This window comes from Thunnus albacares, chromosome 15 (genome assembly GCF_914725855.1).
Source record: "Thunnus albacares chromosome 15, fThuAlb1.1, whole genome shotgun sequence".
Classification (NCBI taxonomy): domain Eukaryota; kingdom Metazoa; phylum Chordata; class Actinopteri; order Scombriformes; family Scombridae; genus Thunnus; species Thunnus albacares.
The window spans coordinates 13,297,239-13,317,716 of NC_058120.1; the positions used below are offsets into that span (position 1 = coordinate 13,297,239).

Consider the following 20,478-nt stretch of genomic DNA (forward strand, 5'->3'; position numbering starts at 1 on the left):
CTGGGGGATCCAGTTGTGAGGAGCCAGCCTGAAAACCTGTGGCCAGCTGAGGAAAAGAGATTGTTCTGGGGGTTTACCTTAGAATACAATTCATGTTATAATGAGTGCTTGAAAATAATAAGAAAAAAAGAACTTTATTTAACATGGCATACAGTAATGTGCACAAACTTTATAATCTGTGAGCTGTTATACTTACAGGAAAACACTTCAAACAAGTGCTGAAAATAAAAATAACACTTGTGGCCCACATTCAAGTGTAGTCGATAACTGTGAACCAGGTTTGGTTTACAGGTTTGTCACAGTGTGTGAGACAAACCTGTACCACACTTGTTTCTCAAAAAAGCACATGCATATTTTATTGTGAACAACAAATGGAGACATCACATCACCGAGAGGTCCAGCAGGATGATGCAGCAGAAAAGGCACAAATAAACCAAGAGGGAACAGTGAATGGATGCTGAAAATAATATCCTTAAAATAAACTTTTTGTGATCTTTTTAATTTATTTTCGTGTGGGTTTAAATGAGAGGCTAACATTTATCCAATCTGTTAGATTGAGTTTGTCTTCTATTATAGTTTTCTATTCTAAAAACAGCTGTAGACACATATGGTTATTTTAGACTGAATAGCCTGCCTGTCATTGATTGATGCTGAAAATCAAAAAATAGCCTCGAGAGATCAATAGAGCTCATTTTCAAAAGCAACTCCTCAAACACCAAATTCAAGTCCCAGACCGGATATTACAGGAACATCGGTGATGCCAGAGGTAACATTAAAGTCAAAGGATTGCCTGAGTCATTACATTATTATAGGGAAAGTCATAGAGGCACATTAAAAAGATTAAAAATACACTTACAAAGAATTAATGAGAACCACAGAGGCACTTTATGAAAATAATAGAGATAGCCTGCCATGCATAGTGAGAAAAGGCCATAGAGACTCTTTTATTTGTGGCATTGATGGTGATTTTGATGAATTTGTTTTCGTAGCTGCTGTTAATTATTGTTGGCTCTTCTGCTCCCCACTGCTGACTACGGCCAAGTTTTTTTTTTTTCTTCTTTATTTAATTGAATTCAAAGCATGTGGTAGTAGTGACACGCCCCCTAGTGTTTCATGTCCGCCAGCCTCCTGGAGTTTGATACCCTTGCTCTGCGTCCAGGAGCATCACTGGAGGAATGTGAATGTGGATTTGGATGTCCGCCTCTTGCTGCTTGATTGTTGATGCAGCCCATGGTGATCAGGGTCCATCCCGTCTCTCTTCTGATCTCTGTCCGCTCGGACCTACAATGATAAGCACCGAGAGTGTTTTGGAGAGTGGAGACCAGCCTTACATCCCGCTGCAGCCCCTCAATAACTCACATCTGCCGGGCAAGGCGACGCCGACCGCTGTCTTCATGGACACCGGCAGCCCCAAAGTGACAGCCAACGGGGTGCACGACATAGAGGACCGGATTCTGAGGATCACCGGCTACTACGGCTACAACCCGGGATACTCCAGTCATAGAAGTAAGTGAGAAGATGCAAAAACAAAGTAGAGTGATAGGATCACCAGTGAATGAAAGAAATTCAGTTTTATGTAAATAGATGATGAAAAACACGTGTAGCCTATCAGGGAATTTTATAGCCTACTGATGCAGAAAAAAACCCCATTAATATTGTTAATGCGGTTGCAGTGGTTTGTGGAAGAAACACAAATCTTCTTCTCTTGCAAATTAGTTTTTAATTTTAATTAGGCCATTGCGAAATCCGCTATTGCAAACTCAGCTAACTGGGTTTTAATTATGGCTATTATGGAGCAGAATGATGTCAATCACTGCCACTATCAGCTGGAGGCAGGGTGGATGAGCAGGTCCATCCATCTCTGAGACACAATATGAGAGAGAGAGAGAGAGAGAGAGAGAGAGAGCGAAGAAATGCAAAAACAAAACACTCAAGCAAGTGTCCTGCACAAATGATGGTGCCATTCTCAAATTCAATTTCAAAGTCGAATGTCTCGACAAGGGCTGGGCGATGTGGACAAAATCAAATATCACGATACTTTTGAGCAAATACCTCAATATCGATATTGCGATAACATTGTACGGATGACTATTGGTGCTTTCGCAAAATATTTACACAATGAGATTTCTGATAAATGATCATCAGTCATTTGGATATAATTACCAAGTGGATAAAGGCAAATAATAGAACAGCTAGGACAGCCTGGTAAGTTCAGAAAATTACATCACTTTACTGTAATGCAGCCTTTAAAACCAGGAAAAGACAACACTCACGCCATATTACGATATTACAATATCCAAAATCGAATACGATATCTAGTTTCATATCACAATATCGATATAATATTGATATATTGCCCAACCCTAATCTCAACTGTAGCCTGATGTTTACCAGATCAAATAGCCTACTCATGTTGGTGAAGTCTGCAGATAATCAATTACATGGCAGCCTCACATTACCTTGTTTAAAGTTTAATTTAAAAAAAATCCAATTGACAAATACAGCAGGCTGCAGCTCTCTTTATGTGATGCATGTGACGATCGGCAGTTATCTCCAGACATACTTGAGCTATGGCAGTACTTCAACACATTAAGTTTCTCTATAATTTTTATTATTTTGTCAATGTGGCTTTTGATTGGTGGAGCAATCCTCTGAATTTTGACACAGAGACAATGACTGGGATTGGAGGAGAGAGAGCTGATGATACACTTTGTTCAGTGAAGATTTTTAAAGTGCCAATGGGGTTATAACAGGAGAAAAGAACAACCATTGCAATCCTCTGCGAACAGCCAATCAGTGGTTTTACAAATAGCTTGAAGGTATTAAAACAAGATGTGCAGAGCTTTTTCACAAGGCCTGTTGTGCTCTCAGAGTCTCATTCCTCTGTTACATAATTGGCCTGCTCGCTGTATTGTATCATCACTCTTTACTAAAGAGTGATGAGAAGGAGCTTTTCTCTCCCTAAAGGTAACCGGTCATCTATCTGTAAGCCTCTTGTGATTCAGATGGTGATACACTTCCTCCCAAATGAATTCGACTTGTCACGCAAGCTCCCCAATGTCTCCCTCCGGCTGTTACATAAAAGCTCAACTGCAAATTCATGACTTACATGTCTAGAAGACGATGTACTCTCAAAGTTATGGTGTTCCCACCCAAATCTACTACTGAAAGCTGGCACTACGCATTATTACGGCTGAGTAACAATCCAGTTTTAAATCTCAAAGGAAATGTGACTGTGCAGATTATTCAATCAAGGACAATTCCAACTGAGGCTTTTTCGAATGCTCTCTTTGGGATGAGCTGAGATCACCGCAATGGATTTTTAGATAGAAGCTGAGCAAAAGGAAATGAGCCTGTCTCATTAACTGCCTCCTGTTTATCAGAGGTGTCAGTTGCAGTAGATTAACCGTGAATGCAATCACACACTTTCATTTGAGAATATATCTACTAGTCCAGATTAATCTGTAGAAAGAATACCTGATTAATGAAGAGCACCCAAAACTTCAAATTGAAAACAGATTGAAAAACTTTAACAATTCCAGGACCTTTGAAACAACATCAGTATTGAATCTCTTGCAGAGTGTATCCAATACAGGATCTTTGTCTTTGATACCAAAAGTGATAATCAGGCAAATTAAGGGTTTTAGTATCATCTTGTGCCTTCATTTTAGCTTATTAGGTGAAATATAGAAGCCTGTTAACAATAGCCACAAATTGGGATTGAACAAATAATTTCAGCAGGCATATGGACATAGTAAATCTGGCTTAAATATCTCATTCTTTTAGTGACACTTGAATGGCAAGATGTTGTATGTGACTATCAACATATTCATCTTCTTGCCAATCCACAGGCCTGTCTCTCTCCCATCTCATTGCCTGCTGTATATTGTAGCAGAGGAAAATGAAAGATGGGATGTCATCTGTGCTGTAATTTCAGCTATAAGGAGCAGGTGTGGATTGTAAAAGCCTATAAAAGCCAGTGTACCTGTGAGCTGAGAGGTTATTTGATTTGAGAGACATTTCCCATTTTTCTGATGAAATATGCCATCTATACAACTCTGTGTCTCTCGCTCTGTGTCTATCCATCAACTAATTTTTGTGCATGCCAGAGTCAACAGAAGGTATTGCTCAGGGCAGCGCACATGTCACAGTTTTTCCTGCTCGCACAGCTATTAAATATGCTGTTGCTGGTGCTGTCAGAGAGAAGGAGTCTGACTAAATTGCTTATGTACACACAAGACTTCCTGTCAAATTAAATGAACTTTGCTAATTCTTGGGAACAGGAATGTGAAAAGTCACTTCCTTGATTCCTGAAACTGTCACATTCATTTACTCAGTTTTGTTCACACAATTGTAAACTTTGAGTTGGGAGTCACATGTCCCTCAAGCTGGCGAGTATCATTTTCCATAAAGTGTAGGACAAAGGAGCACGTAAATAGAACACTGGGCTCATCCTGCCAAGCCTATGGGGTAATGATATATTTAGTAAGATTGTGTTGCCAGTTTGTTATTGCCATTTGCCATCTGTGTAGAATTAGAAAATGCCTCTGAGGGGGATTGTGGACTACATTTGGTGACAAGGTTTAGGCTGTAATACATACATACAGTATGGTTATGATATAATGGTCTTTTTCCTGTTGCACCACTTTAGGTAGATACAAAAATGTGCACAAGGGAAAAAAAATTGAAATGAAATTGACTTTAAATCAGAAGAAGAATGGACAGCACATTCCAACCACTTGGCTTCTGCAGGAGCAGACAACAATAGTGTGCACTAAATGCTTCCTCAGCATCTCCCAGAAAACCATTACGATGATGTTGGGTATCTTGCTTTGAATAGCTAATTTAGAAAAGGGCAAGTCTCTTGTGCTGGCACTGTCCCCGCTGGGTAAATAGATATGGTGTAGGAGAAATGACAGGTACTTGTAGTGGCAGTTCCACTCAGAGTTGTGCCTGTGGTGTTCACCGCTGGCATCACAGCAAGACAACATCAGACACAGGCACTCAGAGGAAAATTATGAAGGAAGGGCAATAAAGGCAAACATTTATAACCATGCAGTTTGTTGTGTGCACTTCAATCCACAGAGAAAGTATGGAGAGATTTACAAAGAATATAGACATGCCTTTTAATTCATTCTTGTACTTATTAGTAATTCACCACTCATAGCCAGTGTTAACACCAGGTGAAATTTCACTTCCTTCCTCAGAACATTCAGTGTGTGGCTGTACTTATTTTGGACTGTCCGGTTCCCATGCCTGCTCACTCGGAGCTATTTTTAACTAGCCTAGCATCTAATGGGATATGAGCTTTGCCTGAATGACTCCTGGAGTGCTACATTCTCCTGGGAATCGGCAAAAACACTCTCCATGTAGTCTAATGGGTGCAATATTTCTTCACAGGAGTTACAGAACTGCTGACTTGTACTCGTGCCACTGTGCTGTTGGCCACATTTTGTAGTACTGTGTGTCAGATGACTAAATATTTTGGCTGGCCCCAGCAATTTGCCTCACGGTTGAGGGATTTTTCCTGTGAGGAAACTTCTGTAATCCAAAAGTAATGTTACATAATATAACAGCACAACATGTGTAAGGTTTGTAATGGTTTTTCCATTATACTGGACACTGATCAGCAGCAACTGTCTTGTCAGCTGCCTAGCAGTGCCCTCATGTGGTCTGTAAATGCAACATCAACAATAAACTGACCATCCATAGCCACCAGTAAAATGCCAGACAGTAAATGTCACTACTTATTACTTTATCTATAATCACTACCTCCATGTGTAAATCAAACATTTTTACACCTCAACTCATTGTGTCTTGCAGGTCAAGACAAGACAGAGCATCGAAAATATAATTGTTTCAATTTAGTACCCATGAAAAATGGTCATTTTGAACTTGTTCAACTGCCATTCCCCCGTAAAAAGTACTTATAATCCTCTACATATCTGGGCTAAGTTGAAGGGTCATTTAATCCAAATTAATACGAATCATTTTTTTTCACTTACTCAGACTTTGATATGTGTGTCCCTCAGATTTCTCCTGCCTCCCTAAATCAAATGGGGGTGACAGGAATTTAAGTTATAATGCTCAAATATAAAGCATATATATATAAAAATGGCACTTGCAGAACTCAATAACAACTTGTCTTTTTTGATGCTGGATTACCAACTGGGCAAAGTGGGCAACTGCACTGGTACACAAGAAACGAAAGGGCTTGAAAAGCCCCAGGTTGACTTTGTGTCAATAGTTTTTGTTTTTTTGATTAATTGCAAATGTGTTAAAGAATTTTGACCTCTAAATCACAGTATAAACTAAGATAGGTCTTGCATTATTATGTATCAAAATCTAGATTTAAAACTTTTTTTTTTTTGGACACAGGTAAGGCCAGGTAGTACTTCAGCATAGGAGTAAATAGTAAAGCTTGAAGGAGGAGGACTACACACAGACTCTAGACTTTATTCAATGCTGAATCAAAGCCTAACATTTCATCTTACGCCTTCATCAGGGGCCAAACGGAATAATGGGTTGAAAACAACTTTTTATACATTTTCAAACAACACGTAAAGCTTCCTATAGGATAGTTACATGATTCTGTCATCAAGTCATTATATTATTATAATATCATCAAAGATAAATAATGGCTGTAAATTAGCTTGTAAGGAAACACCTCAAGTCCAGCTCTTCACTCAGTGCATGGGCCAATAGCGTTTTTAATTTATGTATCAAAAATGCTTCACATGTCAAAAGCAACAGATCCACATTGTCACCTCACTTATATAAATGATGCTGCCATTTATACTCTGTTGTACAATAAGGGCCCAACAGCAAATTTTTGCCCTGGGCCCCCTAACAGGTAAATCTGGCCATGGTCTTTCCAGTGATGTCCCAATCACTGAGGATGATCCTCAGGCCACACTGTGGACAGAACCACTTTCTACAGAAGAAACAGACCCCATGAAAACTGTCTAGAGTGACGTCTGTGATTTTATCCTTAGAAACTGGAACAATATTCCTGATTCATTGCTGTTTTTACATGTTTTGACTTTGAGTACCACAAATAAAATTCCATTTGCTTCTATTGTTTTGTGGTGATGGCCAAAGAGCAGCAGATGTCTTGCTAGAAAATCGTGCCTACATGGCAAAACACCAAAGGAATAAATGAGAAATGTTTTCTTTTGAATTTGAGTGAATTGACCCCTAAAGGGTCTTTTTCTTTTTAAAGGGAAATCTGTGCCTATGTCCGTGTCCATGCTACTGTAATGCAGTCCATCCTATTCACCACTAGGTGTCCCCATCTTCCATTGTTCCAACTCCTTTGATGACATGAGGTCAAGTGAGCAGAGACACATCTGACAGTCAGCACTTCACTCAGTGGCTATCTAGTCCCTTTTACAGCTAAAATTAGCCGCAGGTATCATTCATACGCCTTTCTCTCATCCCTCATCCCTCTTCTTTGCTCCTGGTCCTTGTCGAGATTTGATGAGTGACAGAGAGGCGCTAAACACAAAGAACCAGGCACCATATAACTGAGGAGTATTGGCAAATCTAAATGACAAAAGAGCCTGAATGGGTTTAGTGCGTCAGTGCACGGGAGAACAGCTGTTGCTATGGAGGTAAAGAGGGGGGACACTTTACTATTTTGTGCTTTGATCTGTGATGCAACAGCATGATTGTCTGATGTACACTTGGTTGCCAGTTTAATTGGTCACCTAGCTAGGTTATAGGGGGTTATAATGGGCAGTTTTTGTTTAAACTTTTGTTGGAGAGCTGTTGATGGAGGCTGTAGTTTCTGGTGCTGTTGAATTTTAATGTTATACTGGGAGGTGTACAGTTCTTTATGTTGGATGTCATGGTGTTGGGCTGCAAAACAGAAAACTGAGTGATGAATACTGATGTGAAAGAAACCAAACAATGCATGCAAGTAAACTTAAACTAGTATAAAAAGAGAGAAACAATCTCCTGCAAACTTTCAGTGCTTGGTCCAATATTTGAAATTGAACTGAGGCCTCCTGTGGTGCCTTTGCTCAAGGTATTTCTCTTAATCTGATAGTGATTAGCATCCTGGGCTCTGCTGACTGCATTGTTTTTCTGTCCCCTCCCTGTCTAGCTTTTGGCTCCACTCATCAGCAGGGCTATTTTTAAGTTTAACCCTCCTAGTCTCAAGGGATCCATACCCCCAGCTCATCCCCTACTTACACCTGACCAAACATTAGTTTCATGCCAAGCTTGCATCACACACTTAATGAACAAACACTTTAAACAAGGCTCATTCTCATGACATTATTTTATGCATTTGCATTAGTGCTGCGCTCATTCAGTCACATTGAGTGACCATGGGAAATAAGTGTGCTTGCACCGTGGCAATGTCCTAAAAAATGACAACAGAGTGTGTCCCCAGTATTGAATTCTGCATGCTAAACAAATAAATCATCATGGTATTATTGGAACATGGCCCTGCATTTTTTCCATTTTAACAACCAGCCTAACAATAACTGTGTTTTCTCTTCTCTCTCAGCCTGAAGAATGCACAGAGAAGTACTCTGACCTGCAATGCTCTCTATTGCAGTGCCAGAACTTTGGCTGATGACCATAAGAGTGAAGAGAGAGATGAAAAGGGAAGAATTCAGGGTGATACTGATATAATGAGAGAGATCCTGGAGCAAATATGACTATAAAATAGACCCGCAGCTCATTTATAGCTAACTATATTCTTAATTGACTAACTTAGACAAAGGGACTTTGCACTTACTGTACTGCTTGTTTACTTGAATGGTTTCTCTTTGTGAGGTCACTATTGTCTTTTCAGTTGGCTTGTATTAACATCAGTGGTGTAAGAATAAGCATAGCATAGCATAAATTATATTAAGATTATATTACAGTTACAAAGCCTTGTATGTCTGACTGCATACACTGAACACTGATACATCGCTGATATAAAGGCCCAAGCAATATTTAGGTCCATTAAAACTTCAGGAAGATAAACCACAGCTAGAGATAGAATGACCAGAGGGCTTTCCTTTCGATGGAAAGTCCTGACCACAGTCCCAAGGGTGAATCACACGGGCCAGACGGACCCTTCTCATGTCTACACTGGCTGCTGGTGGGAGGGTATGCGGTAAAAGTGATGGAAAAAGTATTGAAATTTCATTCAAGTAGCATCATCACAATATTTGTTCTTGTCAAGAGTTAGATGAGAGGATTGATACAAGTGAGAGCGGTGTTTATATTCTCATCTAATTCTTGACAAGAAAAGAAATAAGCATAGTTCCAAAAATGTCACACTAGGGTTTTGGTAATCAGTGATGGTTGATTAGGATGGAAGCTCTGTAACTTCCATGTTATTATGGATGAATGAATGTAGGACTTCCTACAAGCATGTCACATTTCTAAGTATTAAGTTATTAATTTATTTCACAGTTCTTTATTGTTATGTTGCAGGTGCTGATAGGTCTACTACTGTTGGCTAGTTTAAACTATAACAATGCAGCTTTTAAACAAGTAATGAGAGTAATGATATAAAACCTCATACAGTGAAAATAGTCCAGTTTTGTACAAACATCTTAAATTTTACTGAAGTACAGTACTTGTATTGAGTAAATGCGTCTTTGTACCTCTGCTGTGAGGGGGAGATCTCTGGTGCAAAATATATATATATATATTGATATGTCCTGTGGCAAAGCACATGATGAAACCAGGGGGAAACAATCATAGACTGTGTTTCTTGGTTTTTGTACCAAGAAAAGTGAGTCCCTGTCAGTAACAGATAACCAGGTTCCAGGGGATGGATTATTGATTTAAAAGTTGAACATGTAGTGTGTGAGTTGTAAACCTTACACTAATCTTTTTAAATATTCGTTGTATCACTGTCTTGTACTGTATATGCCATCTGTGGAAGATGGAAATACAGTGTCAGAAGCATATTGTAGTAGTGAAGTGTGGATGTGTAATAGCGATGTGAGGACCATGTGGGCAGAGATCTCCTTATCTCTCCTCTAAACACTGAGAGCGCTACATACATAGGACTGTCATGTCTTTGGGATATTTATGTATTTTTCACAGCTCAACTGATTGATGTTGCAGTGGTAAAGGCAACAGGAGAGAGCTCTACAAATAATCTGATTCTCAAGGAGTAGTGAAGAGCAGGAGATGTGCCAAGAAGAGAGAGAGTCATTGGAAGACAGAGGATGAGAGTATATAGTGAGAGACAGGGGAAGGATAGAGTGAGAAGCCTTGTCAGGTAGAAAGGGGAGGAGAGGTAGGAGGTAAGAGGGAGGAGGAAACGAGAGGGCAGCAGCTGATGCAGCATAATTAGCCAGGGCTGCTTGGTTACCTTGCAAACAAAGCTGCTGATTTGTGGAGCAAAAGAAGAGGAGGGGAAAAGCGAGTGAGACAGAGAGAAAAGAGGAGGGGGAGGATAGAAAGAGATGAGGGGTGTGATTGCGCCATGCCACACACACTTGAAGCTCAGTCTCCCTTGGAGACAGTGGCAGTGCTGGATCACGGCATGACAGTGCAACAGTAAAGTCTCCACTTCACTGCACTTCCACTGAGCTATCTCCACTGAGCTGTGTCACTATCCAGACAGACAGAGAGAGACTAAGAGAGAGAGAGAGAGAGAGAGAGAGAGAGAGAGAGTGAGAGAGTGAGAGAGAAGCAAAGCGTAAGCACCAGTACAGCGAAAACGCTGGGCTGGAGAGGAACGGAGAGTCAGAACTGGAGTGCTGGGAAGAAGACAGAAGAGTTGACAGAGATCTAAGAGGAGGGGAGCAATCAAGAGCGTGGAGAAGAAGCGGAGGAGTCAGGATGCACGGAGCTAGCAGGAGGAGCTGCTGAGCGTGCAGCAGCAGCAGCAGCAGCCCAGGCACACATACTGACACACACACACACATATACACACACACACACACACACACACACATACACACACTTCCCAGGGAAGGACAGTGTGTTGTGCACCCAGTGGAGGATGAAGAAGCACTCAGCCCGAGTGGCTCCTCTCAGCTCGTACAGCACTCAGGTCCTGACCTGCCCCATCTCTGAAGGTAAACTACAAGAACCAGAGAGGGCCAAGACGCCATTTATATTATATGTTTTATACTTTATATGTATGTTTTTGCATGAACTGATGTATTGGCCTTTATAACGCTAAACTAACAGCGATAGGTTGTTTGAAACTATTCAGTACATTTATTTTTATTGCCAGCATTTACAAGTGACAACATATTATTTCCCATAAGGCATCATGTGCACTGAAGTGTCATAAAGAGTGTGCAGGTACTCATATGAAATACAGATAATATGTAGGAGGTATGTGCTAATTAGGTCTGTGTGCTGCATTGACTTTGAACATGTAAAATCAGAAAAATATGATCTCAGAAAAATCAGCAACGGACTAGTTTTCCTCAGGACTATGTGACAGTTAAACTCTGGATGATGTAAACTAATTTGTATCATTCTGCACTGCATTCAGAGATTCCTGCAGGCAGAGTTGAGAAGCTAAATGTGTTGACAGGAAGTGTAGTAGCAGCAGCATATGCTTGGTTGTTTCTGGCTGCCCTGTGTGGCCCAGCACTGATGTCAGAGAAAAAACAGGCCCAAGTCAGCTGCTTCCACATCTGTTCATTCTGTTCACCTGTCCTTCCCTCATCCGATTGGGTATTTCTACTCTCAACTCTTCAACATATTAATCTATAAGAACCTTGAACTTCATCTAAATCGCTCTACCTTTTATGTCTGTAACAGAGATTTAAGTGAGATACCGCTAATCACCTTTTCATCAGTATCATCATCACCGTGCCACGTCTTCTGACCTAATTTAGATAAAGACTTAAAGCTGTTTGACCTATAGTAAGCCTGCCTAACATTGCTGACGGGTCTGTGAGCTTCGTATTGGATTCAGCAGGGGTCCATCCATCAATGTCACTGGCATGCAGCGTCAGTGGTGGGGATAAAACACAGGATGGATTGAAATGTGAGGTTTGAGCAGCATACTGCGTCACACAGAGTGGATAAGCTCCTTTAATGGGTGCCAGTTGTGAATGATGCTATGCAGCGCTGTGATTTCTGTAATGAAATGGCACAATGCTAGCGCTTTGAAATATTCCTTTTTAAGCCATTGTGAGTGAGTCAGCTACTGCTTGTATGAATATAAACATTTCTATTCAGTTCTTAAGTGCTAAATATAATATTATATAGCCTAAATGTAACCTTAAAAAGCTTCTTTATATCATGACTATGGATTGTTGTTTGGTGGCGGTGACACAAATTTAGTCATATACTTGAGCTGATTCTTGAGCTGATTTTCTAACTAAACATTTTGATGTATTCGTTGGAAGTCTACATTTAAACTCTCAGGCATTTATTCTTTAATGTAATGACATTTTAAGTCCAAAATCTACTGTAAAGTTAAGCAGTAATCCTGAATGTTACCTACCAAAACAGATCATCTTTATTTAAGAGGAAAATAAATATGCTCCAAATCATTTGTGACAGCTGGTGCTCAATGAAGAAGTCTAAATACTTGAAGACTACTAATCTTTGGTTACTCTGAGATGACTGAAATGGACCTCAAATAGTACTTTTTCTGCTTCATTGAAGTATTTTAGTGCAATACTGTGTTGTTATGCTGTCTATAGCAGGGATTATTTTTTTGTCTGCAACTTTTTTAGCAAGAATGTTTGTCAGCAATAACAATGTCTGCTATGGGAATACAATTTTGGCCATAAGAGCTGCTTTTTTGAGTCAGGGGAATAGTAGAGTTATAATATTACTGCATCTTGGCATTAGATCAGCCTGTAGTGGCTTTTACCTCCAGACAGAAGTGCCGATATCCAAAACTAAAAGGTTTTGTCTGTGCTATGAAACAGGAACCATCTTGCTCTGTGGATGAAGAGAAGCAGACATGAAGAAAGAAAATGAATTAAAAAAAAGGTGCTTCTCTCTTGAAGAAATATAAGATCTCAGTTTTCCAGCTAGCAACCACCCAGCTCATTAGGTTGATTAAGAATCCTGGCTGTGACAGGATGTAATTAAACCAAATCCCTCGGTGATCCTGTAGAAAAGAAACGGTATCGTGTTGAACATTTTGCTTTCACTACTTAGAATAGATCTACTCCCAGCTGGGATATAATGTAAGGTGAAAGATTTTATCTGAGATTTTCATCTGAGAGATGTTTGAGGTGATATTCACAGTCTGTAATGCACTCTACTGAACTGAAACAGAACTTTGACTTAATCGGTGGGAGTCATTGTCACTTTTACACTTTAAGGACACTAAAGGTTTTTATTGTCATTTAAAGTCTGAGGGATCTTTGGCTTTTGTTTCAAACACTGTAGGTGTGAACTGAAGCTGTGCAGTGTGGGCAGACTCAAGGCCAGTGCTACACTAACACAGTGGTGGAAAGTAAAGTATATTTACATAAATACTCTAAATAAGTACAGTTTTGAGGTGCTTGTACATTACTTGAGTATTTCCATTTTATGCTACTTTATACTTCTTCTCAACTACTATTTGACTTTTTAGTTATAGTTATTGGTCACTTTTCAGATTAAGATTTTACATTTTAAAAAATATGACACACTTAAAATACAACATATTAATAATTAAACCAGTGGTTTCCAAACTTTTTGGATTGTTACAAAAAAGCAGTGTCTGCTTCAAATGCCTATGAGGTGTTAGCAGTTCCCCAAAGAGACATTTCCCCTCTAAACATCGCACATGGTTTCATTTCAGAAACTGTTCAAATGATCCAATTTTTCACCAAAAATCTACATCAAGATTTATGTATCAGAACTTCTTTCATCTCTTTCATCTCATCATTCATTAATCATCTAACCCCACCGGACTTTTCCCTCTAAACTTCTCAGAATAAGTGTTTGAGGTCCCTCAAAAGTAGATTTTTTAAAAAAATTTTTTTAGAGAAGTCCAAAGATATGAATATAAATGTTTGTGGCAGAAGTTTGCTGTTTTCATTTCTACAACCTCATTAATCATCTGACAACCCTTCAGATTTATCTTGTGACCCTTTGGAGGGGGCCAGAGGTTGGCAAGAAATGGACTAATCTACCTAATTGTATATAAAGAAGTTAAAAATACTTCCTGCTCAAGCTACAGCAGTAAAATGGTACTTATGCATTGATGCATCAGTATCACCAATCTAGTAATGTAATATATAATACTCACATGGGCCAAGTACTTGTGTTTGACTCTCCAATCTGTGACTTTATATTCATCATTCTTACTCGGGTATAATAGACATGGCCAACACTTAACTTTAATACTTTTACTGGGTGCCAGCAATGATCTCATGCATTCATTAAGCTTATAAAGTATGTTTGACTGGACTGTTGAGTTCAATTCTGCATGAAATTGTCTTGAAGGATTAAAGTGACCCTCCTGTTAGGGAAACCATTTAACTTGATGAAAAGTTTGGTAGCATTTCTCCTCTCTGTGTCCAGTAAACAGGGTGGATACACACACAGTAGATGTGTCTGTATGTGTTTGTTCATGAGATGGTTCAACGTGGCATCTCACTACACCAAAAAGGTTTTTTGAAGAGAAGAAAGGGTTATTTACTTGAACTGTAAGTGCAATCCATCTAAATTAGACATGTCAGTGAGGTTACTTACTCCCATTGATTGCTTGACTTCCTGCTGAGGTCCCTTAGATGCACCATTAGATGCAATAATGAGATGTCTTGCTATTGTAGAGGGAGATACTACTGGTACAACTTAAGCGCTAGTGGCTGTAGCCATGGTGGAAATGGCAGAGCTTCACGTGCTGAGCTAGCAAAGAGTGCACAGGCAGCAAACACCCAGCACATGTCATCTTTTATTCCTGTCCTGGTGTAAATTGATCACACTGTTGAAAGGTAAAGAACGGATCTAAGCTCTCTCCGGAAATGCTCACACACACACAGCACTTTTCATATTATACAGCACAGTTAAGGTTCAGAGGCCGTTCACTACCGCAGTCCATTAAGGCACTGGGCCAGATTTTCTAAATCTATCTATCTATCTATCTATCTATCTATCTATCTATCTATCTATCTATCTATCTATCTATCTATCTATCTATCTATCTATCTATCTATCTATCTATCTATCTATCTATCTATCTATGTCAGTTATACTGTATGTGTGTAATTTTGGTGACAGTACAATTAGTTTGGTGATAATCTTACCCAGTTACTCCATAAAAGTCTCATTTCATGTTCCATTAAATCCCAAGGGAACCATTTCTATTGCAGGATTGTGCAAACAGTCAAAACAGAGGCTGCCATGAGCACCAAGGTTGACATGACTTTCTTGTGGAATGTCATGTGGTTAGGTTTACTCTTGCTTTCAAGGCATCAGGTTTCTGTGCGCACCTGAATACAACGGGTGTACAGTGCATGCCACTTCATGGGGTGGCAAAGCTATTTATGACATGCACAGCCACAATGCTAACCCAACACATTTTTAACAAAGCCTTACCTTATGCATTAGTGCCTTTACAGCAAGAAACACCAGCTGTGGTAGTGAACACTGAGGACGATTGATCAATAAATGCTTATCTGATGGATCTTAGCCAGGAAATCATAGGCTACATTGTAGTGTATATACAGCAATACAAAAAATAGAGTATGTAAAGTGTGGACATCAGATGTTTAAAGAAAAGACATTTGAAGTTAAAATCTAAGTAAAGTAAAATTATAGGCAAATAGTTTTACATTTATGGCTTTCTGTTCTCATTAGCTTTGCATTTTCTTTCTTCTTCTTGTCTCCCACCAGGAGAGGATGGTTCAGAGTCTCATGCAGAGACACCAGGCAGCGAGACCAGCGGAGAGAGCCGGTCCTACCAGACATGCACCAACACAGCTCTGAAGGTGCTGGGTGGTCTGCTGATGGTGCTGTGTGTCTCCTCCTCCTGGGTGGGTACCACTCAGGTGGTCAAGCTGACCTTCCAGTCGTTCTCTTGTCCTTTCTTTATCTCTTGGTTCAGCAGCAACTGGAACATCCTCTTCTTCCCCATCTACTACTCGGGACATGTGGTCACCACAAGGGAGAAGCAGACGCCCATCCAGAAATTCAGGTAGCTTTCCCACTGAATATATTTGATTTCAAGAAAAGGTGAAAGATCTATAGTATCATAACCAAACACCAAACTGAAAAGTGGTGTTTCATTGCCCTCTCTGGTTGAAAGTTTCAAGTCTGTTGCACCTTTAACTACACCCGACAGTGAGGTCATGGTGTACAAGGAGCGATGTGAGACATTTAACCACTGGAGGTCAGCAAAAACAAGATTTACACTGCTGTGAAGTTGCTTTGTAAGAAAAGTAAAATATCTGACCAATTGGATTGGACCCTTCAAGCTTTTTTCAATAGAATATGAATACATGTCAAGGAAGGGCTAAAACAGTGAGAAGACATATAAATCTTTTCCACATTTATTTTACCATGGTGGAATAAAAACAAAATAATAAATTGACATTCATGTGGTTGTGTAGTTGTGTTTATGTTAGGAAAAATAAAGACGGACAGAACATCAGAGAAGAGAACCACACTTAGATCAAGGTTCTCCCCACTCTAAACTCTGTAGCTCAAGTAGAAAAAGACTTAATATTAACTCTGTCAATCAGGTTACAAATTTACTGTAAAAGTCCTACAAATGGCCCTGAGAGCCCATGCTGCTCTTTACACTCAATCAGAAAAAGTTCAAACCATCCAAGAGGAACCAAACAACTAAGCAATCAACATGTCCATCTTTAGAGCATTGTTCTCATGATGGCAAGGCTACAAGACATTTTTCCAAGTAAAAAACAGGTTGACTTGACATCCATGGTTTGTTCTCTCTAACAGGGAGTGTAGCAAGCTCTTTGGGGAGGATGGAATGACGCTCAAGCTTTTTGTCAAGAGGACAGCACCCTTCTCAATCCTGTGGACACTGACAAGCTACCTGTACCTTTTGGCCTTGAAGAAGCTGACCGCCACTGATGTCTCTGCCCTTTACTGCTGCCACAAGGCCTTTGTCTTTCTCTTGTCCTGGATTGTCCTCAAGGACCGGTTCATGGGTGTTCGGGTCTGTATGAGAACATTACTAAATGATGCAGATTATATTTTTTCTTACTTCTGTTGGGAACTATTGGCTCTTAATCTCTTGTTTTAGATTGTGGCAGCCATAATGGCCATCACGGGTATTGTCATGATGGCTTATGCTGACGGTTTCCATGGTGATTCCTTTGTGGGTGTAGCATTAGCTGTGGGCTCAGCCTCAACATCAGCTCTTTATAAGGTTAGACCATATTAAAGTTTGACTCGTGTGATTGCATTTACTTTGGATTTAGGTCACTTGTGTAAATTGGGAGTTTAATTTTGTCTCCTTGGCATGCAGGTGCTGTTCAAGATGTTCCTGGGCAGTGCCAACCTTGGAGAAGTGGCTCATTTCCTTTCCACCATGGGCTTCTTCAACCTCATTTTCATCTCATGTGTGCCCCTCATCCTCTACTTCACCAAGGTGGAGTACTGGGGCTCACTCTCCTCACTGCCTTGGGGATACATGTGTGGACTGGCAGGACTGTGGCTGGGTGAGAGCGAGGATCATGATTACACCATTTTTTGAATTCATTTTACGGCTGCATCTATTTCGTTATTTCAACTATTGATCAATTTGCCAATTATTTTATTGATTAATGGATTTTTTTGGTCTATAAAACACAAGAAAACACTGAGAAACACTTGTCGCAATTTCCCAGAGCCCAAGATGACTTGCTTGTTTTGTCTGACCAACAGTCTAAAACCCAAAGATATAGTAGACTGATTTAGTTGACTATTAAAACAAGAGCAAGAGTCTACAGCCATGCTAGTGACTCTGTGAGGCTGTGTACTTAGGCACAGAGGTGCTTTGAGTTCAATACTAACGTCAGCAGGCTAACATGCTTACAGAGACAATGCTAACATGCTGATGAATAGCAGGTATAACATTTACCATGTTCAACATCTCAGTTTAGTGTATTAGCATGCTAACATTTGCTAATTAGCACCACCAAAGTTATCCCAATTCATTCTGAGGGGGACATGAATGTTTCCACTGAATTTCATGACAATTGGGACCATTCAACCAACGTTGCCATTCCTACAGCTGCTCCACTAGTATGCCTAAAAACCTGAAAAAAAAACGAACATTTGAGAAGCAGGTACATTTTGGCATTTTTGATGAAGAAAATGATTTATTTATTTTTGTTGCTGATTAATTTTTGTCGGTCACCTAGTCAATTAATCAACTAATAATTTCAGCTCTAATTCATTTGTACTTTTAAACCTCTTTCATGCCTTTTACAGTGTTCAACATCCTGGTTCATGTTGGTGTGGTGCTGACGTACCCCATTCTCATCTCCATAGGAACACTGCTCAGTGTGCCGGGCAATGCAGGTGGGGTTTCTTTATGTGGTTCAAGTATTGCCTGCCATTTACTGATTATTATTTCTTGATGATTACAGTGTAAATTAATAGGATTGTGAAAATGCGAGTAAATGGCCACACATACTGTGGTTTTGTATTGAGAGGTCAGCACTTAGGACCACTGTGGCAAACAGATTACGCAGCAAGTCTGCCTCTCTCGTCCTGGAAACCCAATCATCAATGTGCCTCAACAGTCCCTGCAACTATTCTCTCGCTGAGGGAGGATCAGGTTGCCAAGGCGACACTAAATGCCTGCAGACGAGTTCTTTTCTTTAACCATGATGGACTGTATGAAGGTCAGTGGGTTACAGCAACCTGCCCCAGAGCTGCAGACCTCAAAGACACAGAGGATAAAGTGGATCGCTTGTGCTGATTATAAGCCGCATTTGCTTCACTCATCCCCTACAGCTGCAGTGTCCTGTGGTTTATCTTACTTTCTGTAATTAATCTCAATTTGTTTTTGTTTCTACCCCACTCTCATTCCCTGTCCTGCTGCCTGGCTCCCTCTTTTGTTCCTCTCTTCCTTTGTTCCTGTAGCCGTAGATGTTTTGAAACATGAGGTGATCTTCAGTGTGGTGCGCCTGGCAGCCACCTGCATCATCTGCCTGGGCTTCTTGCTCCTGCTGCTGCCAGAGGAGTGGGACTCAGTCACCCTGCGCTTTCTGGCCAACATAGCAGACAAGAAGTCCGAGGAACATGGCGAGGAGCTCACAGAGTCCAGTGTCCACACTCGAAGCCGCAGTCGAGCCAATGGCACTGTCTCCATTCCCTTGGCGTGACAATACTGAACTCCTATGTAAGCCTCTGTTAACCAGTCTTGAAGCCCTGTCTGCTCATATTCCTCTACTGCCAACCCAGGAGGTGAGGCGGGATGACCGGTCCACATGGACTCTCTATCAGGAAGACAGGAAGGATTGTCTTGAACTTTTAAACACAGACCTTTTATGGAGACTCAACACTGTCTCCATCAGTTCACTACAGGAGGGAAATAGAGAACTTTTATGGATTTTGCAGATTGAAAGGGTGGAAAGTGTTATTTACTTTCTTGAAATACTTACCATGCTCAGTCCTGTCCCTCGCACGCACCCAAACCAAGAGCTGACTGGCCTCCCCTGACCTGCTCTGTGGACTGTATTCTGTGAATATAAATATTGGCAGGGCCAGTTTGGTTCAACCTTATATGTATTTATGATATTTATTTAGAGTTGTATCAATAAGAGTATTAATTTCAAGTCTTATTGAATAGTATTATATACAAGAATGACAATTATACTATGCGTAATGTACAGGTTCTTTTGGTTTTGTAATAAAAGACTTAAAACCCACATTTATCACAGTATGTTACCAGTTTAACTGATGCACACATGAATGCAGCTAATTCCTAAGTTATTTATCAAAATATTGGAACATCTTTAGATTTCTCAGTCATTGCTCTGTTGCCCAAATCAGCATCAACAAGGATGCAAACAATGCTGATGATGTTGGTAAAGCTTTACAGGTTCTTCCTATTAAACTAGATTGACTTCCTGTCATCTACACACTGTAGCTCTGCAAAGATGGTCCATAAGAAAAAAAAAGAAAGGAAACCTCAACAGTACAGGGATCTGTCTTCCAGGATAGACACACATGCAATAGGTGTCATATATACATTGTTTAGTCGACAAAAATAGCCAAAGTAAAATTACAACATCACTATATTATCATTCTGTTTCTTAAGAACTGAAAACATTTCAAGCAGAGTGTTAAAACAAATTATAGTTTTTACATAGACTAACTCTAGTTTTTCAGCATATTTTATAGGCCTTATAGTATTTTTTTAGACCTTATATATTTAAATATTACTATTTTTACACAATTGATTAAATAAAAAGGTAAACTATTTCCTCACCAGAATTGAATTCCTAGTGGTGTGGAGAAAGCTTTGAGACAGCTTCATGTTGAGCAGGACAATTTACAGACAATATAATGGAAGAGTTAATATATACAACAATAAACATTTTTACGATATCATTCATATTGTCAGGGTGGACTCAATATTTC

At 39.9% G+C, this 20,478-nt stretch overlaps 1 protein-coding gene across 2 annotated transcripts; it reads left to right on the forward strand.

The window, feature by feature from the left end:
• The first annotated feature begins 819 nt into the window (after window positions 1-819).
• Window positions 820-19,765, forward strand: slc35f4 (solute carrier family 35 member F4). Of its 2 annotated transcripts, none has more exons than XM_044376078.1 (7): window positions 820-1,506; window positions 15,772-16,072; window positions 16,840-17,059; window positions 17,147-17,272; window positions 17,372-17,564; window positions 18,319-18,408; window positions 18,976-19,765. In XM_044376078.1, exons 1-7 carry the CDS (start codon window positions 1,182-1,184, stop codon window positions 19,215-19,217), a joined length of 1,497 nt encoding a protein of 498 aa, XP_044232013.1. In that variant the 5' UTR covers window positions 820-1,181; the 3' UTR covers window positions 19,218-19,765. The 2 variants fall into 2 exon arrangements, with proteins under 2 accessions (XP_044232013.1, XP_044232014.1); XM_044376079.1 differs by lacking the exon at window positions 820-1,506 and adding an exon at window positions 10,393-11,042.
• Window positions 19,766-20,478: the final 713 nt, after the last annotated feature.

Excerpts from the sequence above, each read along its gene's own strand:
- slc35f4 (XM_044376078.1), top strand. The coding sequence starts at position 1,182 with ATGTGGATTTGGATGTCCGCCTCTTGCTGCTTGATTGTTGATGCAGCC. Across the intron at positions 16,073-16,839 it reads ACGCCCATCCAGAAATTCAG|GGAGTGTAGCAAGCTCTTTG; the intron begins GTAGCTTTCCCA and ends TCTCTCTAACAG. Across the intron at positions 17,060-17,146 it reads ACCGGTTCATGGGTGTTCGG|ATTGTGGCAGCCATAATGGC; the intron begins GTCTGTATGAGA and ends CTCTTGTTTTAG.